Source organism: Salmo trutta, chromosome 29 (genome assembly GCF_901001165.1).
Source record: "Salmo trutta chromosome 29, fSalTru1.1, whole genome shotgun sequence".
Taxonomy (NCBI): Eukaryota; Metazoa; Chordata; class Actinopteri; order Salmoniformes; family Salmonidae; genus Salmo; species Salmo trutta.
The window spans coordinates 36,797,445-36,823,281 of NC_042985.1; the positions used below are offsets into that span (position 1 = coordinate 36,797,445).

Genomic DNA, 25,837 nt, shown 5'->3' on the forward strand with positions numbered 1-25,837 from the left:
AGGATTGATTTATATCTTGCATATGACTTTTATCTGGATTCTCTTTCAGGCTTTGTGAGTTACGACAATCCTGTCTCATCTCAGGCCGCCATTCAGTCGATGAACGGTTTCCAAATTGGTATGAAGAGACTAAAGGTGCAACTGAAGCGATCCAAAAATGACAGCAAGCCATACTGAGCACTTTATCTCTCAATTGGACTTGGTTAGGAAATGTTTTTTTCTGGTAAGTGGAGTGTGTGAATAAGAAACTAAAACCCTGCTTCAAACCCCTACCCTCCTCATTCTTCCCTCTCCCTTTGCGCATGACAAGATGATCACTTTGCTGGGGTCACTCCTTTTTGTTCTCTGTATTAACAAACACAAGCAGAAAACAAAAACAAGTATATGATTTTGCTCAACTGAAACTGGATACTTACATTCTGTTTTGAATTAGTTTGTTTTTAAGTTAAGGTGGTCATTAGTTTGCTGTGTAAAAGTTTTAAGTCATAATGATGTTGCACAATAACAGCCAGTTGCCAAAATATCCCCTTCATTTTTTACTCCTGCTCCCACCACCACCTAATCCTGCCCCATGCCCCCTGACCCCACTTCAAATTAATCCCATCAAAACCATCCCCATGGTTGCATTCGTTAACTGATACAGTACATTAGGACACTGAGTGTCATGCGGAGCCTTCCAGAAAACTGCCTTTTTGAAATGAGGATGGACAGACCATGCACCGGATAATGGCAAGAAAACAATAGCTGTTTGCCAACTGAAATGATCAATTATCTACATGTACGCAAGATCTGACTTCACTCCAGCAGATGAGCCATTATCTTTTTATTTTTTATTTTGTATAAGTTGCCTGAAGTCTATTTGTGATGCTGTACCAGGAATACAATGCATACAGTAGGCTTTTACTTATTATTTATAATTTTGTTTGTTTATTTATTCAACAACCAACAAGAAGCTTGAATTTCTTTCCTCAACATATTTTGGTGCAAAATATACTTTTTTACAACTCTGAATCCATTGATTTGTAAGACGTCAGCATTATTGCCTTGGATGGTTTTGTGAGATATTTAACTTGCAAACCTCTTGATTTGTCTCAAGACAATGTCACAATGCCACACCCTTGCTTCAGGCATGTAGTGTAGTTTATCTGAAATACTTCCCCCTTTTTTCAATTGAATATCTGAGAATATGGGGTCCTGCATCATTTAACAGATACTGTGCTGATGGGAGGTATAATTGGGTCCTACTTTAAGTTTTAATGAACACAGCCACTATGGTGTCATCTGGCTTAAGTCATTTTATTCCCCACCTGTCAGATGTGTAAATTTGGCCTTCTGTCTCATGCTGCCCTTCATGTCTTTTAAGTGAGGAACAGTAACTTTAATAGTGGCAATAACTTATACAGTCTCTATTCTGCCATGATCTTTAACTTCAAACGAGCATTCCGCCCCATTTAGAATATTCACATTCAATATATTTCCTTTCTGTTTTTAGCAGTCAGTTCAAGTAGATCAGTCCTATTTCTAACACTAAATGGAATATCACTTGGCATTTTAGGCTTGCAGGAATAGTGAGTGTTCTGGAAAAGATATTCAAAAAAGTGCAACATCGGGCCCTTTCGAAGTTAACATTTTGTCAGATTCATCCTAACTTATCCAATCGTCTCTACTAATTACTGATGCAAAAATAATGTTAAAAGTAGATATTATTTATTTTATTATTTATCCTCTGTTAACCAAAATGTTTTGTAATTCTTCGTCATCCTCAGTTCAAGTAGTCTGCTCTACCTCTGAGCTGGTTAGATGAGACTACTCACTCAAAATACTGGCTTCCCTGCAGATTTTTATTCCAGTGTGTGTATTTATTATTGACTGAAAACGCTAGCGTTTCATGATTGGCGACGTTAAATAAATGTTTATCACTACAACACAGTAATCAGTTTCTTAGACTTCCATTAACTTATGAAGTGTTTTTATGGAAATGGTAAATAAACAATTGTCCAGATGTATATTACAAAACTATTATGCCTTTTCTATTTTTATAGGGGTTTTATACTTCTCCCGAGTGTCGGGAACTATTTATTGCCTATATTATTTATCTGAATTTAGATGATCCTTTTCAAGAATCTTCTACAGTATTTTGTAGAATCCTAATGTGACGTTGGTTACTACATTTAAATATGTGAGGGTTAAACTACTGACCTGTGTAGCCCTATTCAAGTGTTTATTGTTAATGTGCAACAAGTGGAAATTTTGTATAGAACTGTCAATGAGTAGGATTTGCCAGTGCTGCTAAAGATTTCGAAACAGTAGTCCCCTTACATTTTAAGAATAGATGTGTGCCTATTTAACTATTATTTCCATGTGCATAACAATACCAACTGAGAAAATAGGCTTAAGCATGGTTAAGTCAAGGGTATTTGCTGCCATTAAAATAAGTCCAAAGACTGATTCTCAACTGATGGGGGCACATAGTTGTTGTATATGAACTAAACCATCACTGTAAACTTTACTGTACATCTCATACATTTGTTTTGTATGAAAGGCATAATTTTGAGTAAGCGTACACAAGACAAATCCTTAAGAATAGCAGCAGATTATGGTAGAGAACATGAGAAGATGCCAAACACTCACAGAAAAGCTGTTTTGTTTACAAAGTGAAACAGACTAATGTAGTCTTAAAGTTTTATAGCTTAAACTTTTTTACTCATTTGTTATGTAAAATGTCTGAAGTTTGTTTGCGCTGTCTTTACTTACCCTTTCTGTATTGTATTGACAAACTGCCTCTTATTTAAAAAGTTACCTCCTTGCCAGATACTGTACTTCACTGTTTTGCTGTGGATGTAAGTTAGCTGCATTGCATATGATGGAGTTATGAACAGATAAAGCACAAAACCAAAAGAGAAACGTCAATTGAGATTAGTTGACAATCAGCTCTCATAGATCATTCTATCAAAGCACACTTCATCTAATATTGCTGGCTCATAACCCAGGTGACTCATTACAAGCAATGAATATCAAAAAATTGCCATTTTTACAATCAGTAAGGAAATTATAAAAGCACATTGGGACAGACGGCACTAAACCCCTTGGGAGGATTATTTTCTGAAATTGGAATACTACTGATCATTTTTTTATTTTTTTTATTTTTGACTACTGTATTAAAAATCCTCAAACGTAATACTAAGTCACAAATGTTGACTGTACAGTAAGTAGTAGGCAGTCAGTGTGGTGTCTCGCTGTTGTGTCCTGTAAGTTCTCACCTCCATTCTCTGATCGCATGTTGCTTGTGTTCCCCCTCCGTCCTTTCACCTCTTCTGTCTCACATTAAATGTTCTGTGTTTAGATTGTGAATCTGGTAGTGACACCCCCCCCCCTTCCCCATGCAAAGATAATCATTCATGATTTTCTTTTTTCTTCCCTCTCCTTTTTCCGTTGTTGCTTTAACCTAGGTTTGTCTCCCTGTTTTGTTTTATTCTAGATATCTTCGTGCCCGTTTGTTCATCGTTTGCCTAGCATGTTGATGTGACGTCAAAAGTTCATCGTCCAGTTCGTTGTCCTCTGCACTTCTCTGATGCTTGAAATGTTCACCTTTTTGACCTTTATGTTAGCTTTTGGCATTTATTCAGGGGGGGGTTCTGTGTTTCTCTCTTGTCCTTTGCTGCCAGTAGGGTGCGCTAGAAAGACTGCCAAGAAAATCAATGTATAAAGCTACATGAGTATTGTTACAAGCAAAAAAGAGAATCTATTTTTCTAGAACTTACTGACATAACCACTCAATTTTTCCAAATGTGTTTCGTTTTGTTTAATTTTACCTTGATAGTAAAACTAATTTATTTTTCCCATTATGTTTTGAGCAGTCTTCCTAGCGCCCCCAACCTACATTTTTGTTTTGTGTCTGAAAACAACCAATCAATTTATAGAAACGACTTCTGTGTTTGGGTGTTTTCTCTCTTGTAAGTTATACACTTTTTTTAGGATGTCTTTGGTCACATTTTGCTGAAGTGGGGATGACTTTGTAATTTTGTGCTAGGCTAGTTGGCATGATGGTAATTTTTTGGGAGTTTCTTTTGAGTGACAACGATATACACTTGAATCACCGTTTTTGTCTTTGTGTGAAGTCATCACAGGCACATAATGTTTTAATTTCCTTTTGTGTGGAAATCATCCTTAGTCTGAATAATACAATTTGCAGAATTGATTTTCTTTTCACAGTTAAATATATATTTAGCATGCATGTGTTTTGTAACTGCACTGAAATCCTCAGCAAAATGTGATTGCGTTTTGTTTATAGAATACATTTAAAAAAGATGAATAAACTAGTGCCAAACGATGCTGTTGGTCACATTTTATCTCTTACACGTTACCCACTGAAGTTAAGATCTGGGCAACAAAAAGTAGGGGTTGGTTTCTTTTTCAACGTTAATGTGGTGGGTTGTACCTCGTAGGTTTTTATGTGTGTGTTTAGACTAATTTTAGAGACCCATATTTTATATTGGGATTTGAGGTGAAGTTAGGTGTTCGAATTATTTAGATTTTTCTGTAGTACAAGTAGTCCCCAAACTAGGTCAAACAACAAAATCAAAGATCTCATGCATTAAAACCAGGTTATAAAGCATGTGCCCTTAAAGGTTTATTTGTAGGCACTTCGGGATTAATTATGTTGGGTTGGGAGTGTTTTCAGTGATTTTGTTTTTGTCTCATAATAAAGGCTAAACACTACCTTTTCATGCAGGTCCTGATAAACTTTGTATTTTACTCCCAGAGAGCACAGGTTTTATTAGCATACCTTGTCTTTAATATAGTTGTATTGCATTGGCACTGTCTGTAGCGTGTGAAGTGATGCTTTATCTGACCTTATGATTTTGTCTGATAACATGGCAAAAGTTAAGTGTGTGTCGTTGTGCATTAACCTCATCAATTTGCTTTACTTGGGCAATATGAATCCCTTCTACTGTCATAATTTAAGTGGTCCACATCTATACAAACCATTTGTCTTTGCAGTAGTTAAAACATGGCTCCATCCCTGCTGGTTAACGTCAGGGCCCTCTTCTCAAACCAGGGTTGGGTTTTAGAAATGGAACCTCTTCCCACATCATAGAACTGTCACATGTTCTGTACTCAGAACTACCCTTTAATTATTTTCACCGTTAAAAAACACTTCTCTGGGTTATTGATCTCCCATTGTTCAACAAAAATGTGTTGGATGGAATCTCCTTAAATTAATTGACCTACAGAAAAAAATGACAAATTGTAATTGGATTGACTGGGCTCATTTCATTTTAACATTATGTGACAGATTTGTATTTCCAGATTTGTCAGCTGCTAGGTCTGAGTTTAAATGTGATCCTAAAAAAGAAAGCTGTTGGATATTTTTAGCATTATTATTGGTACAAAGTGACTGATTTTCTATTTAACATTTGGTTTGTACAGTTTTTGCCTTTTCTACTTGAACACAGTTATTATATTTCACAATGTGACATTGAAATTCAAGAAGTTCAACCATGTAGAGCTTAGTTGCCACATGACCAAACCTTAGTCTCTACAGCTGTAATATTAATTGATAAAATAATGCATTTCTGTGAAGTCGCCTTTAGTTGAATTCAATTAAAATCTTTTCTTTATATTTGTTTTGTTTTACAATGTTGTGATTTTGCTGTGAGACATTGCTGAATTTATTACATGGCCAAAACAGTTGCTTTTTTAATAATTTCAGTTCGATTATTGTCTTAAATGTTTTGGATTAAGGATAACACGGTCTCCACAGGCGTGAAGCTAAGTGCACACTCAATAAGCAGTCATTTTGTGAGCCACAATTGTGATCCCTATTTGGTTGGTTTGTTTATGTACAATTAAACATTTTAGAAATTCATATTAAAATTGTCTCTGACTATTTGCTCTTTTCTCTGAAGAAAATATGAAGGCATAATGTGTTGAAATATGAGTCAACTAGAAAAGGTACATTTCCTGAACATATTTTTGCTTGCGTCAAAGTACATTTCATGGTAGGGGAACACAGCTGACAGATCCCTGTTGAGAGCCTGAATTGCAAGTTTAGCTAATTTCTTTACATGTGGACCCCTACTGGTATCTTGATTTACTGCAATTTGTAAAAGCAGGAAGTCTTTTCAATTTAGGCCTGGGATAGGCCCATTCTCCTGCTGGGAGTCTGATGACCCTATGTGTCATGAGTATGGCCTCCATTGTAATTACCATTGGACAACCTAGAGAGAGGCCTGACCAGACAATTTGGGAAGCATGGGCTCTGGTGCTGAAAATTACCAGATGTGTTTTGTCTTTCTCACCAACCCACAAAACGTTAAGGGACAGGTTGGAGCAAGCAAAACAAAGACTAAGGACAGGTATTTCAAAGGTTGCAGCACTGGAGTCTGCTTCTGTTAGTTATACATTTCTCTGCTAATGCCTATAAAAAAGAGATCCCAAAATCTTGACAAGGAAATGGTCGTTCAATACAGTCATATTAAACCCTAAATACACAATTCACAGCCAACTCTATTTTGGCACCCCACTGTGACTTTCATTATTTGACCTACAGTACTGGTATTCCCCCTTAAAAATGGAGCTGTTGCTTTGCCACAGAGGTGTCTACAGACGCTGTTCTGTTTGCTTTTGCCAAAGTGTTGAGGCTTGGAAAAGTCCTCATGGGAACCTTCAAAAATATAGTTTTTTAAATGTATTTATTTTGGAATAAAGTCTTCATAAATCAAATATTTGTCACATGCTTTGTAAACAATAGGGGTAGACTAATAGTGAAATGCTTACTTACAGGACCTTCCCAACAATGAAAGAAAAATATATATTTTTTTTTAAATGATAACTTGGCTATATACACAGCGTACCAGTACAGAACAGTGCAGGGGTACAAGTTAATTGAGGGAAATATGTACATATACAGTGAGGGGTAAAAGTATTTGATCCCCTGCTGATTTTGTACGTTTGCCCACTGACAAAGAAATGATCAGTCTATAATTTTAATGGTAGGTTTATTTGAACAGTGAGAGACAGAATAACAAAAAAATCCAGAAAAACGCGTCAGAAATGTTATAAATTGATTTGCATTTTAATGAGGGACATAAGTATTTGACCCCCTCTCAGAAAGATTTCTGGCTCCCAGGTGTCTTTTATACTGGTAACGAGCTGAGATTAGGAGCACACTCTTAAAGGGAGTGCTCCTAATCTTAGTTTGTTACCTGCATAAAAGACACCTGTCCACAAAATCAATCAATCAGATTCCAAACTCTCCACCATGGCCAAGACCAAAGAGTCTTGGATGTCAGGGACAAGATTGTAGACCTACACAAGGCTGGAATGGGCTACAAGACCATCACCAAGCAGCTTGGTGAGAAGGTGACAACAGTTGGTGCGATTATTCGCAAATGGAAGAAACACAAAAGAACTGTCAATCTCCCTCGGCCTGGGGCTCCATGCAAGATCTCACCTCATGGAGTTGCAATGATCATGAGAACAGTGAGGAATCAGCCCAGAACTACACGGGAGGATCGTGTCAATGATCTCAAGGCAGCTGGGACCATAGTCACCAAGAAAACAACTGGTAACACACTACGCCGTGAAGAACTGAAATCCTGCAGCGCCCGCAAGGTCCCCCTGCTCAAGAAAGCACATATACATGCACGTCTGAAGTTTGCCAATGAACATCTGAATGATTCAGAGGACAACTGGGTGAAAGTGTTGTGGTCAGATGAGACCAAAATGGAGCTCTTTGACATCAACTCAACTCGCCGTGTTTGGAGGAGGAGGAATGCTGCCTATGACCCCAAGAACACCATCCCCACCGTCAAACATGGAGGTGGAAACATTATGCTTTGGGGGTGTTTTTCTGCTAAGGGGACAGGACAACTTCACCGCATCAAAGGGATGATGGACGGGGCCATGTACCGTCAAATCTTGGGTGAGATCCTCCTTTCCTCAGCCAGGGAATTGAAAATGGGTCGTGGGTGGGTATTCCAGCATGACAATGACCCAAAACACACGGCCAAGGCAACAAAGGAGTGGCTCAAGAAGAAGCACATTAAGGTCCTTGAGTGGCCTAGCCAGTCTCCAGACCTTAGTCCCATAGAAAATCTGTGGAGGGAGCTGAAGGTTCGAGTTGCCAAACGTCAGCCTCGAAACCATAATGACTTGGAGAAGATCTACAAAGAGGAGTGGGACAAAATCCCTCCTGAGATGTGTGCAAACCTGGTGGCCAACTACAAGAATCGTCTGACCTCTGTGATTGCCAACAAGGGTTTTGCCACCAAGTACAAAGTCATGTTTTGCAGAGGGGTCAAATACTTATTTCCCTCATTAAAATGCAAATCATTTTATAACATTTTTGACATGTGTTTTTCTGGATTTTTTTGTTGTTATTCTGTCTCTCACTGTTCAAATAAACCTATCATTAAAATTATAGACTGATCATTTCTTTGTCAGTGGGTAAACGTACAAAATCAGCAGGGGATTAAATACTTTTTTCCCTCACTGTAGGTAGGGATAAAGTAACTATAAGACTGTAACAGCAGCGTATGTGATGAGTTTAAAGAGATTAGAGCAAAAAGAGCCAATACAGATATTCCAGGTAGCTATTGGGTAACTATTTAGCAGTCTTATAACTTGGGGGTAGAAACTGTTCAGGGTCCTGTTAGTCCCAGACTTGGTGCATCTGTACCCCTTGCTGTGCAGTAGTAGAGAGAACAGTCAATGCTATGAAGTGAGTTGCGTATTATTAATGATATGTTATTCTTTAGGTATGTAGCAGCATATTTCTCATTCATTCACACATATTTCTGCCTTCCACTGCATTTATGTATTCAATACTTGTTTTGCAAAAAAAAAAGAGTGAAATGTTGGGTCTTAAAACTGCAATATGTAATTATTTGGGCGACCGACCAAATGCACATAGAAATGTGCGTTATATATCTCATTGAAACCAGTAGCTCTGTTCTATGTGCGCTATTTATATGCTTCCTATTCTTACATTTATTTTTTGGTCTTTTTCTTTCGGTTTTGTTCACCAGCTTCAAACAGCTGAAAATACAATATTTTTGGTTGTGGAAAATGTATTTCACAGTTTAGACAGTACAATACATCTCTACACTATTCTTGCTTGTTTTGTCACAACATGAAATTAGGCGACTATTAGAATTTTAGCAACTAGGAAATGTCGAAGGATTTATGTATAGTGCATCTTTAATTTCCGAATAGCAAGTTTTTTTATGGAATTTATTTTACTTGACAGTAATCCGGGGGAATATAATGACTGTAACACCTACCGTTCACAAGCAAGATGGCGCTGATTTTGAGGAATGGATATCTGGAGATGCTGAGAACGTGTTGGAGATTACAAGCACATATGAAAATTCCTGTTCTTAATCAAATGGGTAGGTCGTTTACCCGTATGTCGACAAATCTAAACTGGTCGAATTATTCGTGCAGTGTATTATCTCTGAAATAGAGCAAGCTAAATTTGCACGTTAGCTAACCATTACATCTCATAAACTTGATGAGTGTTGTGTTGAAATCAAAAGGGAAAACAGAAGCTTTCATTAATGCGTCTCGTCTGTATAAAATTGGTAGCAATTGAATGTATTGAGCATAATCTTGGTGTGTAAGTACTTTATAGCCAGTGAGTAGTTACACAACAGGCGTGTATTTCAGAGATTAATGAATAGGATCAATCTCTCTCTGAGGGGAAAAAAAAATAATTGAAGAGCTGTCGTTCGGGACTTCTGTGTCTTGCCCTAGCACGCCGTCAAAGTTCTCAGTGCATCAAATTACCATCAAGGTACAGTATATCCACTTAACTTCATAATGTAAAATGATTACTTCATACTCCATATTGATTCTAGATTACAATTCTTACTGTGTGATGTCTGATTTCAAGTTATTTAAAGAGAACACCTTCACCCACCCAAAATATGATAGACTCAAAATAACGCAATTTCGGCTCATGTTCCCCAGCAGTTATGTACCACAGACGTCCTTATCCAGACCCTTGTGGCCAGAAATGTCCTACATCAGCCGTGATGAAGAGGAGAGGCAGCACAAAGGTGTTTTGATAAAGCAATATCATTAAACACGCATCAAGGACTATTTACGATAAATAATTGTCCTCTAAAACGTTTTAATACATGCCTATTTTGGAGTGAAAGATAGACATAAAATTTCAGCCTAGGGCTAAATCAATCTTTAGACTCATTGTATTTGTAATTTACTGTGTCTGAACGATCACTCTCCCATTGCCTTTCAGTGGTTCTAGAAAATGTGAACACTGTCCTTGCAAAGGAAGACTATGGAAGACTTTTTGCAGTTGTCCATTTTGCAAGTCGACAATGGAAAGTGACAAATGAGGACCTGATCCTCATTGAAAACCGCATTGATGATGAATGTGGTGACCAGATTAGACTTGAGGTCTGTGAGCTTTATATTCTTAGTGTTATTACTATTTGGAAAGGACTGATTTTCTACACGTGCCAAATCTTTTTAGCCTTGTCCCAGATCTTTTTATGCTCTTACCAAATCCATTGCTGTAAATTACCAGTAAATTATTTTATGGATATTACTAAATTACAGTTCTCAAACACATGTACTTTCACTCTCCCTATGTTTGGCACACAAATTAAGTCTGTTAACTGCAATGTTGGTAGACCCTAGCATCAAGTGCAGTCGTGTAGACTACACTTTTTTTATGGACAAAATCCTTCCATCTAATAGGTGCTGCTGGTTGGTGGAGAAGAGTTCACACTGATTGGGAGGCCCCTACTCGGGTAAGTTTTCTAGTTCTATATCTCAACTGAGGGGGAAATTATGCATGTTTGGGTTTTGAATGTATGCAGTAAGGGGTAGAATATACTGCACTTTTTTGTTGTTATATTTCTAACAGCCATTTCCCCTCCTCTATTCACATGTAGTTGTGATTTGGTGAGAGTAGAGGCAACTGTCATAGAGAAGACTGAATCCTGGCCCAAAGTTCACATGCGGTTCTGGAAAAGACACAGATACCAGAAGAAAAGAAGTATGTATATATATATATATATATATATTTATTTTTTTACATGTTGAATGTTTTTCTTGATATTTAAGCAATGAGGTTAAAATAATATCTAAAATTGTGTAGTGTACAAATCTAAGCTAGCACAACACTATTCCTTTATTCCCTTAATATTCCTATGAAGGGTATTTTCATTTAATTGGGAAACAATCTAAACAACAACACTCTAATGTAAACGTCAAATATAATTTCCCAGGGAGAATTGTCAGCATGAACAAAGTGTGTAAAAGCTGCAGGAGTTTTAGTGTGGGAAAGTGACACATTCCAAGGTAGCTAGTAGAAAAGGAAAGTGGGAAACCACTGTATGAATGGGTACACTACACACTTTTTAATTAAGAGATACATAGTTGGGTGATGGATCATAATCATATTTTTTTTAGATTTCAATGAATGACCTAAATTCCTCTGTCCACACATGCCAATTACTGGTCAAGTATAATTTGATATTGTTTTCTTGGAGTAAACAGGAACATTAAATCTCTCCAGAGAGCGGAAATGACCCAGGATATCACAACAGAAAAGAGAGGCACACTTGAGGCCTTGCATTTTTCATGAATTATATGTTCAAACATTCTAAAGGATATTCATCCTCTGAAGTAAATTCTGTGAAAGCAATATGAATAACCTGACAGTGTGTTTTTCAGAATAATGCTACATAAGTGTGGCTGCTGCAAGACTAACTATTGTCTTTTCCTTTTTCAGTTATTGTGCAACCACAGACAGTGCTTCGGATCAACACAATTGAAGTTGCTCCCAGATTCACATGATGCTATATGTTTTGAATTGTAAATAAACTTTTGGTCAGTGAATGTGCCACTGAAATTGAGAACACGTGCTCAGTATGAAAATATAATGGGAAAACGTATTTATACACAACATTTGGTATCTTTAAAGTTAATCTTTTTAAATGTACCTTTTCTATGTAAGCAGATGTGCATATATTGTACATCTACAACAATCTGTCAAAGGTCAATTATTTATGAATCTGTTATGAAATTCAGGCACAGTTTCTCGCCTATATGACAAATAGCCATATGATATGTTGCGGAGTTGAGAAACCTAGCTTGAAGACAGAAAAGAAGGAAAACTTGAGGTATTCTAGCCTGGTCTCATAGACTAGACATAACATAGTAAACGAAAATCAGAGACAATGATTTCACACTTGGTCCCTTTCAGGCAATTTTTGTGTGAACACTCCAAAAGTGTGAACACTCCAAAAGAACTCAGACCCCTCAAAAGAGCCCCCGAAGCGATCCGAACTGAGACCATCTCGAGAGGTGGTCTGACTTAGCTTTGCTTGAATTTGGGGTCTGGTTCACTTTTTTAGGACAATGTGAACGCCAAGCTCCCCAAGTTCGCTTGTCATGATTCCCGCACCACACTGTTTCCCCTGCCATAAACCCTCATGTTGGTGTCACAAAAGAGAGAAGATGAGGATCTGCATGTTTGTGGGAAAAACGGCTGTTTTTGGATATTGACTAGCGATTGTCAATTACTTTTATTTTTGTTAAGAGTTTTTTTTGCTATATGTGATCTATAGGCTAAGAGAGCTTCATAAGCTGTTTATTGATTGTGGAGTTTGAATAGTGTGAGAAGACAACATATTTGGTGAAAATCACAACATAGTGTAGGCAATCTATTCTAGCTCTTAAAGGGGCAGTAGCCCACCTTGGGTGTACAATTTTCAATGACAGCATTATTTATTCTGCAGTTACTCTATTGCTATGTATTCTGTTACCAATCAAATGTACATGTTAATAGTATCTTCTGATTCTAATTAATATGTCTCATATTTTAACTAAATGCAATCTATTAGTTTCTAAAATGTAAGTAGGCATATCTAGCTGTCCGATAACACATTTGGATTAAATGGCTTGCCCTGCACTTTGTAAAAACCCAGAGTGCATGTTGGAAAAAGATCTTGCTTCCTTTCTAAACATAGCAATGTGAATGCAAAGAGGACTTGGCCCACAAAATAAGTGACGTGAACTGGCAAAAGATTTGATTCCTCATTGAAAGGCAAGGGCAGGTAGAATATAAAGAGAACTGACTTATTTAGTTTTTCTACCCCAGAGTTCACTTTAAAGAGGACTGCGGTCGGTTCTTTTAAAACTCTCTGTAAGTAGTATGGTATGATTATATAAGACAGAATGTTACTGTCTGGGCAGGGTGGACGTCTAGTAACCCAAATGTTGCGTGTTTGAATGTCATCACGAGCAACTTTAGAATTTTAGCTAATTAGCAACTTTGCAACTACTTAGTATGTTAGGTTAAATTGTTAAGGTTAGTTAACCATACGAATTCTAATACGTAACATATAATACATGGATAATGGACATCCACAAATGAATACATACCATACATAACATATCATACTAATTTGAGGGCCAGGCTTTTTGTTTACTATGTTACGTCTACCCCTGAGTCCAGGTTGCTATTCAGGAGTGCGGGTGCTGGTACAATCTCGTTGAGCTCGGGGAACGCATCGAATATGAATTGGAAACTTTTTATGGTTTTGAATGTTGAATTTGATTACTAATTTAACAACATCCAATGGATAAAGAAACCATGTCCACCAATTTTGGTCTGTCAAGAACTTTGAAAAAGACAGGCAGTTTGTCTTCGAGAACGGTCAGGATAGTGATATTGGGCCAAGCGGCTGTTGGCAAAACTGGTAAGCACAGAGCCACTTTAGCATAGAAACAATCATTGATGTAGAAAATATTATAGCATAGGTTATGTGTTATCATCAGATTATCCTGATTTGCGCTCTATTTCCAGACTTGCTTCAGTTTCACACGTGTAATATCTATCAAAAGTAATTTTCATAAAACTCATATTTCATTTCGTATTTTACAGCAATGGCTGTGCGATTTATCACTAGAAGATTCATTGGCGAGTATGACCCAACGCTCGGTAGGTATTCGGAGGGAGAGGAATTGCGTCGACTTTAATCCCATATGTCATGCCATGCGTAAAGACGCAGTGTAGCCTAGTGTATTAAGGACTAATACATAATTAGAACGAATATAATATAAATATGGATCACTCTATCAAGTTTGACAAACAATTGGCATGTCTTTCTGCAGAGACCATATACAGACATGAGATGTCTATTGGTGGTGATGTGGTACACTTTGAAATACTGGACACGGCAGGGCAGGTGAGCGTGCTTGGCTTAACCTAACAGTTATGCAATCATCCTATGAAACAATCGAAATTGTTTTGACATAGCCTACAATTCTATCTAATCATCATTGACCACTCATGTTTCTGTCCAGATTCAGAATCCTGAGTATTTATTATAGCAGTTTGAAGACCTATGTGTTACCAGTCAATTAGCCATATTATTTCTGCAAATACATTCCACTCAATCATATACACTGAGTATAATTAACATTAAGAACACCTGCTCTTTCCATGACATAGGCTGACCAGATGATTTTAATGTCTTGAGACATGGATTGTGTATGTGTGCCATTCAGAGGGTGAATGGACAAGACAAAAGATTTAAGTGCCTTTGAACAGAGTATGGTAGTAGGTGCCAGCCGCACCTGTTTGTGTCAAGAACATCAATACTGCAGGGTTTTTCCATACTCAACAGTTTTGTGTGTATCAAGAATGGTGCACCACCCAAAGGACATCCAGAGTCCATACCCCGACGAGTTGAGGCTGTTCTGAGGGCAAAAGGGGGAAGGGGGGTGCAACTCAATATTAGGAAGGTGTTCCTAATGTTTTGTATACTCTGGTATAGTTTTTTTTATTGATATATGATTTTTGTGTTGTTGTTGCAGTTCTATATCTAAATATACATTTCTTGTAAGGAGGAAGATGCCCTGCTGATCGAAGAGAAGATAAAGTGGGGAGATGGATTTGTGATTGTGTACTCTGTAACAGACAGGTGTAGCTTTGACGAGGTCATGCGCCTCTGTTTCCTCGTCAATCACATCCACTCCTCTTCAGGCGCCCGCAAGTGCAGCCCTGAGCCTCCACCCATAGTTATTGTGGCCAACAAGAAGGACCTTGAGTTTGACCGAATGGTGAGCACTGAGGATGGAGAAGGCCTGTCACAGGGCCTAAAACTGCCCTTCCATGAGATTTCAGTGCGTGACGGATGGGAAGAGACAGCGGCCGTCTTTAGTGTTCTTTATGGAGATGTGATCCAGCAACTTGACACTTCCCCAGCCTCATTTCGCAGGAGAGCAGTCTCCAAGCTGATGGAGAAGATCCCCAGGATCAACTCCAATCCTCCTGGCACCCCTGGCCGCAGCTTCAGCTTCAGCTCATTCAGGGACTTCCTGCCTGACTGAGCCGGATGGGTTGGGGCGCCTGTGATTTGGCTATTCACAGGGGAAAAGTGAAACATGTTGTTCTGGCAGCGTGCCTCTCTAGAATAGCTGTGTTAGTGCTCTATGGAAAGTGATACACTTGGACACCTGGATACCTGGATAAGAGACTTGGACACATTCGGTCGGAAGATGGACCTAACAATTACTGTAGAATGTAATCCTATAAATATTTGTGGGGATAAGATTAAAATCAAGCGTAATAAGAGTATTAAAATTCTGTTTGTATTTTGATGAGACATAAACAACAAACTAAATATCAAAAACATCTAGAAATAAAATGTAAATATTTGTTGCAGTATCATGAGAATAAAATGAACATTCTGCAGATGTACACAGAGAGTATATTTTTGAAAGTAGAAGAGGCAGGTGTATTTGATCTTTCCTCAAGATCGATCTTTAAGGCAGTAGAAAGCATTACCTGCTTAGATGCTTATGTTTAAGTATATTCTTTGAAAGCCACAAACTACACCTACTATCTGAGGTACTGTATATACACAAAATATAACATGGAACTTAAAGTGGCCCCATCAAATATTTATGTTAACCATATACTCAGCACAGTTTAGGGCTTTTGAGTAAAAAGGGCCTTTAAAAGGATCCTATTTCTGAAACCTGATACAAGCCTTTACGATTAGGGGCACCTGCAATAGAAAAGACTTCTATAGTTGCTTTGATGTGCGGGGGGTGCAAGGAATGTATTGTATATTGGCTATACTAATTTGATGTTTATACACATGGAAAGATGGATAGTTGTGAAGACCAGGGAGAAGATGACTAAACAAAGCTTATGGGTGCTATTGAACAAAAATATAAATGCAACATGCAACAATTCCACAGATTTTACTGAGTTACAGTTCATATAAGGAAATCAGTCAATTTAAATAAATAAATGTGGCCCTAATCTATGGATTTCACGGCTGGGAATACAGATATGCATCTGTTGGTCACAGATACCTTAAAAAAAAGAGGTAGGGGTGTGGATCAGAAAACAGTCAGTATCTGGTGTGACCACCATTTGCCTCATGCAGAATAATGACACATCTCCTTCGCATAGAGTTGATCAGGATGTTGATTGTGGCCTGTGGAATGTTGTCCCACTCTTCTTCAATGTCTGTGAAGTTGCTGGATATTGCTGTGAACTGGGACACGCTGTTGTACACATCAATCCAGAGCATCCCAAACATGCTCAATGGGTGACTTGTCTGGTGAGTATGAGGCCATGGAAGAACTGGGACATTTCCAGTTTCCAGGAATTGTGTACAGATCCTTGCGACATGGGCCTGTGCATTATCATGCTGAAACATGAGGTGGTGGCGACGGCTGATGAATGGCACGACAATGGGCCTCAGGATCTCATCACGGTATATCTGTGCATTCAAATTGCCATCAATAAAATGCAGTAGTGTTTGCTGTCCGTAGCTTATGCCTGCCCATACCATATCCCCACCGCCACCACGGGGCACTCTGTTCACAACGTTGACATCTGCAAACCACTCGCCCCCACATGACGCCATAAGCGCTTGCTATCTTCCAGGTACAGTTGAAACAGATTCATTCGTGAAGAGCACACTTCTCCATCGTGTCAGTGGTCATCGAAGGTAAGCATTTGCCCACTGAAGTCGGTTACGACGCCAAACTGCAGTCAGGTCATGCAGGCAGATGAGCTTCCCTTAGATGGCTTCTGACAGTTTTTGCAGAAATTCTTCGGTTGTGCAAACCCATTGTGTCATCAGTTGTCCGGGTGGCTGGTCTCAGACGATTCCGCAGGTAAAGAAGCCAGATTTGGAGATCCTGGGCTAGCATGGTTAAACGTTTTCTTTGATTGTGAGGCTGGTTGGACGTACTGCCAAATTGTCTCAAACGACATTGGAGGTGGCTTAAGGTAGAAAAATTAAAATGAGATTTTCTGGCAACAGCTCTGGTGGACATTCCTGCAGTCAGCATGCCAATTGTAAACTCCCTCTAAACCTGAGATATCTGTGGTATTGTTTTGTGACAAAACTGCACATTGGCAGTGGCCTTTTATTGTCACCAGCACAAGGTGCAACTGTGTAATGACCGTGCTGTTTAATCAGCTTCATGAAATGCCACATCTGTCAGGTGGATGGATTATCTTGGCAAAGGACAAATGCTCACTAACAGGGATGTAAACAAATTTGTGCACAACAATTGAGAGAAGCTTTTTGTGTGTATGGAACATTTCTATAATCTTTTAGCTCATGAAACATGGGATCAACATGCTGCGTTTATATTTTTGGTCAGTGTAGTATCAAAAAAAGCAGATTCTGAGGTTTCCAAACACTTACCGTTGCCAAATATCTTGAATTGAAAAGATTAGCTTTATTTCAAAATATCACTTTTTCCAAGAATAAAGCTGTTCCATGTGCTAGCGGCAGCAGATACCCTACAGTAACATAAACCAGCCTTAGGCTCAATTCAACATTTTGTAATTGACTCCGATTCAACTCATTAATTGAAATTTGAATTGAATTGGCCCCACCCCGCAGGATATAGAATGAGAATTTGAGTGACAGGAATTAGAATTGAATTCAGTGTAATTCAAAGAAATTCCACTCAGTCATTAAATATGAGAGTTTCACTGAAACCCTAACCCTCACCTTAACCATTTATTTACCCCCTTTTTCTCCCGAATTTGGTGTTTACGATCTTGTCTCATCACTGCAACTCCCCAACGGACTCGGGAGAGGCGAAGGTCGAGTCATGCGTCCTCCGAATCATGACCCGCCAAAACGCACTTCTTAACATCCGCTCTCTTAACCCAGAAGCACCAATGTGTAGGAAGACTGAAGTCAGTCTGCAGGCACCCGGCCCACCACAAAGAGTTGCTAGAGCGTGATGAGCCAAGTAAAGCCCCCCCGACACTTGCTTCCGGGTTAAGTCTCTATGAGACTCCCGGTCACTGCCAGTAATGACACAGCCTGGGATCGAACCCCAGGCTGTAGTGATGTCGCAGTACTGCGATGCAGTGCCTTAGACCGCTGCACCACTATATTACATTTTAATCAGGGTGCTGTTTTTGTACAATTTGGCTGCATTCACACAGGCAACCGAATTCTGATCTTTTGCCAATTATTTGGAATATCTGATACATATCTGATCTTTTCCCTAACATATAAACAGCAAATCCATATGAGACCTCGGTTTGGACTCTCAGATCTGTTTATTTTTATCGGGTGCCTTTTGACACAACTAGTACCTCAAATTGGATAGTACTGGGAGGGGAAAATCCACCTGATGGCAGCAGATGACAAGCAGACTTTCAACAGACGTGTGTGCCTGTTCGTGCGTGTGCGCGAGCGTGTGTTTTGTAATGCCTCAATTCAGGGTAAAAATATATATATCCTTAGATGGCAGCATAGGCCAACTAATAACAAAGGTTCCTTTACAGCAGGCAGGTTGAAGTGAAGAACACTTGGACATCGGTCACGTATGTATGAAACTGAATTGATACAGACTAACAGACATTATTTGACAGACTGACAAAATGTTGACCATTTAATGGACATTACACTCCAAAATCAAAGTTTGTTGGATGGTTTCAGATGTCAAAAGTAATGTCAGGATTAATCCATTCACCACACCATCAGGTTTGTATATCTAACTATATACCACAATCCAAAATGAATGGAAAAGATAATCATGTCTTTTCCAGATTTCTTCCATTTATTTGGCGTTAAGGCATATAGCTGGATATACACAACTGATCAGCGCCATTTCTAGTCATAAGCTAATTAAGAGGCCGCTAGAGGGGACCAACCAGGATGTCAGTAGGGGTCTCAACTTACTGTTGGTTAGAATAGCAGAATACACACCGTGCAATATCGAAATTTGGTAGTGCATCAGCAGTTTTCCCCCTTGTTATGTCAGTCACTGACAGTCACTCAATTAGCCAATGTCAGCTAAGATTTTATAGATAAATTAGTCTATCCGCTAGCCTTGCCTGGCGACCCAGGCCTTATTGCTCCGGCCAATTGCCACTCCACGCAGACGAACATTCGTTTTTTTCTCCGCAATGAAGTATCTAGCGGCCGATAGAGCAGCGGAAGAATTCATGTTGAGTCGTCAGGCAACTGCTAGTCAGTTATCTAAACCTTGTAGTAACCATGGGTGAATTACTGACCAGGCACGCAAGGCACGTACGTGCCCAGGGGGGAGATGTCTCTATCAATGGCTTCTAATCAATAGATCCCTTGTTCGGGGTCTGGACAGGAAGTCTAACCCACATAATCAATTATTAAAAGATGATCGAAGCTGCCTTTCCTTACCTGACCCGATTATTTGGATTTTGTTAGCGATTCAGATCAAAGATTTGTCTACTGGTCGTGGCACAGATGTAGGATCTTTGATTTGAGCCAATTTGTGACACAAAAATCATCCTGCAGCAACAGGAAATGTGAATATTTAAGTGGATTATAATTGATGGACATTTTGTTGGGATTGATAAATGTTTCTAAAATTTCAAAGTGGAAATTACGAACTTCAGAAGTCTTTTTAAACCTAAATTATAAACCTGCATTGCAGGAAGGTTCTCCTGCAACAGGGTGATCAAATTAAGATCCTATGTCTGTACCAGAGTGGCATCCATGAAAGAAGCAAATCTACAGCTATGTTCTGAACTTCTTGAAAATAGCTTTACATATGTTTTATAAAAATTTCTAGTTTCCAAGCTTCCACTATATAGATCTTGAGTGTTTTGAAGATACAAAACATGTTTTATTTGATGTATCTTGTAACAAATCAGGTTTTCTTCAAATACATGTCACAGAAATACTGTCCTTCCTAATGTCTTATTTTTCTGTGAGTCTTTGTGAACAAAATCAATATATGATAATCCTTTTTATTTACTTTTGTCTTCTGATTTGATTGTGCATTTTTAGGACTGTGTCTATTGATTCCTTGCTGTATCTGTTTATTAGAGGATACAGGTATAATAACTTGGACTTGGACCAAATTTTGTATTGGTTGATTATTTTGTGTTGATGTTTGCCATGTACTCACTATATCCATTAGCGGTTCTGGGGGGGGGCTGGGCAGTGCCCCTGTGACAACAATTTTGGACCCCCTTGTGGCCCCCCTAAATGTGGAGTATGAAATAATTTTTACATAACTAACTTTTGCTATCGTTCTTTTTTTACATCCGTTATTAGACAGTAGCAACGATGATGATTATGAACATGGTCTTTTGCCTGCTAATGCCTGCAATGCAGTGAAGAAAACGATATGACAACAATAACGTCAAATGTAACTGGCCCCTCTAACAGTACAACTGGCCCCAACTTGGCCCCCCCAGTTGAAATGGTCTATAAACGCCACTGACTATATCCCAAAATTATAGTCAATACACCCATCCATTAACATGACAATTGTACCTTCCCAGTAGGTTCTATCACTGGTGTAAAGCATAGTGCTAACCATCTGGACTGTGGCTCTGTGAGGCAGTCCATTGCCAGTGTTTTGAGGTCTCTCATCAAGTTCTCCCACAATGTATTCTATCAGCCCACACTATGATGGCTCTGTAGGGAAGACACTTACAGCGTTTGCAGTGTGCGCCTTGCTCAACCATATGCTTTCATATTGCCAGGATTGAAAACTGCCTTGGGCCTCAACACTCTTGCCAACTTCCAGTTTATAGTGGGCTTTTACTGTGCAGTCTGGTGATTCTGTCCATTTCTTACAAAAAGGTCAGAATAAAACTGATTAAAGTGAGGACTCAAGCGCCTGCTATGTTTACACTTTGGTAATCAGAGAACAGGCTCCATTTAATTAAACATGCAATACAGTATATCTTTTTTACAAAGTTGCATTTTTGGTTGTCAAGTAATATCTCAGATATTACTCTATAGATACTGGAAACATAGCACATCACTTACTGTAGATTCTCTCCGTGTGTGTGCACTGGCACCTACTTGTTACAAAACCAAAACCCTGATTATTAGTTTATTCACACGTTCATGATTTATACTTTCATTCAAATGAGAGAATATTCCGACACTTCAGATTTCAGTTGAATTATTTTAGTCTCCAACTCTTTTCCCTTTAAATAATACATATTTATTAGGGGGAGGGGGGGAGTTATGTGTTGAATTGAAGAAGTTACATGATGTTTGGTCCTCCATTCTAAATCCTCTGGGACTCACTTTTGAGAAGTTCTATCACATCTACCCACTTAGCACCAGAGGGACTATAGGCTGCTCTTCAGGACCCCCTGCTGTGTGTGTGTGTGTGTGTGTGTGTGTGAGTGTGTGTGTGTGTGTGTGTGTGTGTGTGTGTGTGTGTGTGTGTGTGTGTGTGTGTGTGTGTGTGTGTGTCATCATTAGTGCTGCAAGGGCATAATGGCAGCAGCAGTGGGAGTTATATACATTTATGGTTGTAGGGGTACTGAAGGCTGGAGGGATTGTGGGGCAGGAGAGGTAGGGGTTAGGATAGTGAGGGCCAACGCTGTAGGGTCAGTGAGAGCTGTAGAAGCAGTTACAGTAGAGGCTGTAGCTCCTTCTGCTGCTGCTGCTGAAGAGGAGGTTGCAGATGTAGAATCCTCAGAGGGAACTATGGTGCTTTGATCACACCGGGTCCATCATTCCGACAATGTTTACCATGTTTTCCCCCACATGGTTCGGTGATGAATTTCGAGTGGATCTCAAGCTGATTGGGTTTTGGGGTTGTTTACATTTCCTCATTCAAACAAACAACTAGCAATGTCTGAAAGCTAAAAACAAATTTTGAGTGAAAGCTAACATTATTGTGCATCTATCAGCATTGTTTTGATGCTGTTGCACCCTGACTGACTCAGATTCTGTCCTAATGTATCTGAGCAGATACTAAACGGTTATGAAGAAATGGCAACAAAAAAGAAAGGGCTCATACTTTTTAACTTTAGAACGCTATGTTAAAAACCTCTTAAGGATCTTCCCCCTTTTTTTCAATTTTTGCCTAAAATGACCTACCCAAATCTAACTGCCTGTAGCTCAGGATCTGTATCAAGGATATGCATATTTTTATACCATTTGAAAGGAAACACTTTGAAGGCTGTGTAAATGTTAAATTAATGTAGGAGAATATAACACATTAGATCTGATAAAAAAATGAACATCATCTTTGAAATGCAAGAGAAAGGCTATACTTTAAGACAGGAGTCTTGGAGTTATTTTGATTTTGGCCACCCGATGGCAGCAGTGTGTGTGCAAAGTTTCAGACTGATCCAGTGAAGAATTATATTACTGCACAATATTTTGTATCAAGTCTGCCAGGAGTTTGCCCAAATGTGCCGACTTGTTCAATTGATACATTTTCAAGTACATACAGTGGCAAGAAAAAGTATGTGAACCTTTTGAAATTACCTGGATTTCTGCATAAATTAGTCATACAATTTGATCTGATCTTCAACTTAGTCACAACAATAGACAAACACAGTGTGCTTAAACTAATAACACACCAATTATTGTATATTTCTTGTCTATATTGAATGCATCATTTAAACAAAAGCATGTGAACCCCTAGGCTAATGACTTTACTAAAAGCTAATTGTAGTCAGGAGTCGGGTAACTTGGAGTCCAATCAATGAGACGTGATTGGAGATGTTGGTTAGAACTGCCCTATAAAAAACAAACTAAAAATTTGAGTTTGCTATTCATAGAAACCATTGCCTGATGTGAACCATGCCTCGAACAAAATAGATCTCAGAAGACCTAAGATTAAGAAAAGCCTTGATGTTCATCAGTCCATGGAGTTCGCAAAAGTGCACCTGGATGTTCAACAGCGCCTCTGGCATAATATTCTGTGGACAGATTAAACTAAAGTTGATTTGTTTGGAAGGAACACACAACACTATGTGTGGAGAAGAAAAGGCACAGCACAGCACACCAACATCAAAACCTCATCCCAAATGCAAAGTATGGTGGAGGGAGCATCATGGTTTGGGGCTGCTTTGCTGCCTCACGGCCTGGACAGCTTGCTATCATCGACGGAAAAATGAATCAAGACATTTTGCAGGAGAATGTAAGGCTATCTGTCCGTCAATTGAAGCTCAACAGAAGTTGGGTGATACAACAGAACAACGACCCAAAACACAGAAGTAAATCAACAACAGAATGGCTTCAACAGAAGAAAATACGCCTTCTGGAGTGGCCCAGTCAGAGTCCTGACCTCAAACCGATTTAAAATGCTGTGGCATGACCTCGAGAGTGGTTCACACCAGACATCCTAAGAATATTGCTGAACTGTAACAGTTTTTTAAAGATGAACGGTTCAAAATTCCTCCTGAACATTGTGCAGGTCTGATCCGCAACTACAGAAAACGTTTGGTTGAGTTTATTGCTGCCAAAGGACTTATTAAATCTAAGGGCTCACATTCTTTTTCCACCCTCCACTGTGAATGTTTACACGGTGTGTTTAATAAGGACATGAAAATGTATATTTTTTGTGTGTTATTAGTTTAAACAGACTGTGTTTGTCTATTGTTGTGACTTAGATGAAAATTAGATCAAATTTTATGACCAATTTATGCAGAAATCCAGGTAATTCCAAAGTTTTCACATACTTTCTCTTGCCTCTGTAACTATAGAGAACATACAAAAATAATAAGGTAATAAAAAATGTAAGTTTACACACTCCCAGGAATTTCATACATGATGGATCATTAACTGTTGGGCGGGGTTGGTGTGGAGCCAGAGACAGCAGTGGGGTCAAACTGTAGACCTCAGTTCCTCCATTTGAACATAAAAATGGATTTTATCAAACAAAACTATGCTACATTTTATCTCTGGGACCCTCATGATGACAAATCAGAGCAAGATTACTGAATGTAAGTACATTATTTACCTTCAGAGATGAATGTATCAAACCAGTTGCCGTGATACATTTTTTGTTGTTGTTGTGCACTCTCCTCAAACAATAGAATGGTATTTTTTTCACTGTAATAGTTACTGTTAATTGGACACTGCAGTTAGATTAATAAGAATTTAAGCTTTCTGCCCATATAAGACATGTCTATGTCCCAGAAAGTTGTCTTTTGTATACAACATAATTCTAGTCACATTAGCGCACGTTAACAACAACTGTCCCGGTTTAGGGACACCCATCCCGTAGAGGTTAAAAAAAGATGTGTAAGATGTCTGTTTCCCCAGCCACTTAGAGGCTATGACTACACACAAAAAATGAGGGTTCCTCAAGGATTCTTTTGTAAGGGTGATGGTTCTATGTGGAAGGAACCATAATGACTCAAAGAACCCTTTTAGCTCTTCAATGGTTCTTTACAGTTCACAAAAGGTATATTTGCTTTTTTCGTGATCCTTTCAATGTAGGGGAGGTGGCTCAGAATATTTTGGAGCGTGGTTTGCGCACAGAAACCATGAGTGGTGTGTCATTCCAGTTTATCTAATGTGTTGTGTTGTTCCATTACATGTTATATATGGCTACGGACAGTGAGGGTGTCTTGTTAAAGACACATGGCCTTGGGTCAATTGAGAACACTTGACTAAATCAGTCAGTGCTTCTTAATTCTCTCCTCACTTAATTGTTCCAGAGGTAGCTAACTTGATTCAACTTGTCAATCAACACAATAATAACACCTATGGCATTTTAACAATATAATATGACCAGAATAAAAAACTCTGAATGGTTATTTTAATTGTGAAAGGTTTTTTATTTAACCATTCCCCATAAAGTTTCTTTAAAGAACCATAAAATGTGTTGTTGTAACCATAGTGGAACTCTTGTTTTTGTGTTATATAGAACCTTTTGTAATGGTTCTTTATAGAACCTTAGGAAATGGTTCTTTATAGACAGGTTCCATTTAGAACCTTATGAGCATGGTTCTTTATTGAACCTTCAAAAAGGGTTATAGATAGCTATGGTTACAAGCCAAGTAACCCCTATCTGGTACCTTTAAGAACTATTCTTTTTTAGTGTGTAGTATTCAGAGCTCTGAGTCATTTCAAGATATCTAAAAAATGTAATACAGAAACTCAACTAGAGGTTGATATGAATATAGCACTGTGTGAAGGTCATTGGAAACCTATGTTGCTCATGTAAAATAAAATAGTCACAGTGTATATTGATTTGACCTACGTGTAATTAAATGGTCTTTGTAATTAAATGACTATAGCTCAGCATTCAACACCAGAGTACCCTCCAAGCTCATCATTAAGCTTGAAGCCCTGGGTCTGAACCCCGCCCTGTGCAACTGGCTCCTGGACTTCCTGACGGGCTGCCCCTAGGTGGTGAAGGTAGGAAACAACACCTCCACTTCGCTTATCCACAACACTGGGGCCCCACAAGGATGCATGCTCAGCCCCCTCCTGTACTCCTTGTTCACCCATGACTGCATGGCCAGGCACGACTACAACACCGTCATTAAATTTGCCAATGACACAACATGATAGGTAGGTAGGCATGATCACCGACAACG

General features: G+C 38.8%; 3 protein-coding genes across 35 annotated transcripts in view; all 3 read left to right on the plus strand.

The window, feature by feature from the left end:
- Window positions 1-5,877, plus strand: part of LOC115167537 (CUGBP Elav-like family member 1) — a 55,667-nt gene extending 49,790 nt beyond the window's left edge. For 27 of the 28 annotated variants that reach the window (XM_029722034.1, XM_029722032.1, XM_029722035.1 and 24 more), the window contains one exon: window positions 50-5,877. In XM_029722034.1, the coding sequence (XP_029577894.1) occupies window positions 50-177 (128 nt within the window). In that variant the 3' untranslated portion in view covers window positions 178-5,877. The remainder of the gene's footprint in view (window positions 1-49) is intronic. The other variant, XM_029722033.1, reaches the window with a different exon arrangement.
- Window positions 5,878-9,261: 3,384 nt separating this feature from the next.
- LOC115167541 (39S ribosomal protein L21, mitochondrial-like) lies at window positions 9,262-12,982 on the plus strand. Of its 6 annotated transcripts, none has more exons than XM_029722068.1 (7): window positions 9,262-9,395; window positions 9,760-9,799; window positions 9,979-10,064; window positions 10,265-10,425; window positions 10,729-10,781; window positions 10,926-11,029; window positions 11,768-12,982. In XM_029722068.1, exons 1-7 carry the CDS (start codon window positions 9,302-9,304, stop codon window positions 11,830-11,832), a joined length of 603 nt encoding a protein of 200 aa, XP_029577928.1. In that variant the 5' UTR covers window positions 9,262-9,301; the 3' UTR covers window positions 11,833-12,982. The 6 variants fall into 6 exon arrangements, with proteins under 6 accessions (XP_029577928.1, XP_029577927.1, XP_029577929.1 ...); XM_029722067.1 differs by having other exon boundaries at window positions 9,263-9,395; window positions 9,976-10,064; XM_029722071.1 differs by having other exon boundaries at window positions 9,288-9,395; window positions 9,673-9,799; window positions 9,976-10,064.
- Window positions 12,983-13,018: 36 nt separating this feature from the next.
- Window positions 13,019-15,745, plus strand: LOC115167540 (ras-related and estrogen-regulated growth inhibitor). Its single transcript, XM_029722066.1, has 4 exons — window positions 13,019-13,739; window positions 13,925-13,981; window positions 14,155-14,228; window positions 14,890-15,745. Exons 1-4 carry the CDS (start codon window positions 13,619-13,621, stop codon window positions 15,373-15,375), a joined length of 738 nt encoding a protein of 245 aa, XP_029577926.1. The 5' UTR covers window positions 13,019-13,618; the 3' UTR covers window positions 15,376-15,745.
- Window positions 15,746-25,837: the final 10,092 nt, after the last annotated feature.

What these genes read in the sequence shown, in the direction of transcription:
- LOC115167540 (XM_029722066.1), top strand. Translation starts at nt 13,619, where the DNA reads ATGGATAAAGAAACCATGTCCACCAATTTTGGTCTGTCAAGAACTTTG. An exon ending in CGAGTATGACCCAACGCTCG is followed by an intron (nt 13,982 to 14,154) that starts GTAGGTATTCGG and finishes GTCTTTCTGCAG; the next exon opens with AGACCATATACAGACATGAG. An exon ending in TACTGGACACGGCAGGGCAG is followed by an intron (nt 14,229 to 14,889) that starts GTGAGCGTGCTT and finishes ATTTCTTGTAAG; the next exon opens with GAGGAAGATGCCCTGCTGAT.
- LOC115167541 (XM_029722067.1), top strand. Translation starts at nt 9,302, where the DNA reads ATGGCGCTGATTTTGAGGAATGGATATCTGGAGATGCTGAGAACGTGT. An exon ending in GTGACCAGATTAGACTTGAG is followed by an intron (nt 10,426 to 10,728) that starts GTCTGTGAGCTT and finishes TCCATCTAATAG; the next exon opens with GTGCTGCTGGTTGGTGGAGA. An exon ending in CAGATACCAGAAGAAAAGAA is followed by an intron (nt 11,030 to 11,767) that starts GTATGTATATAT and finishes TTCCTTTTTCAG; the next exon opens with TTATTGTGCAACCACAGACA.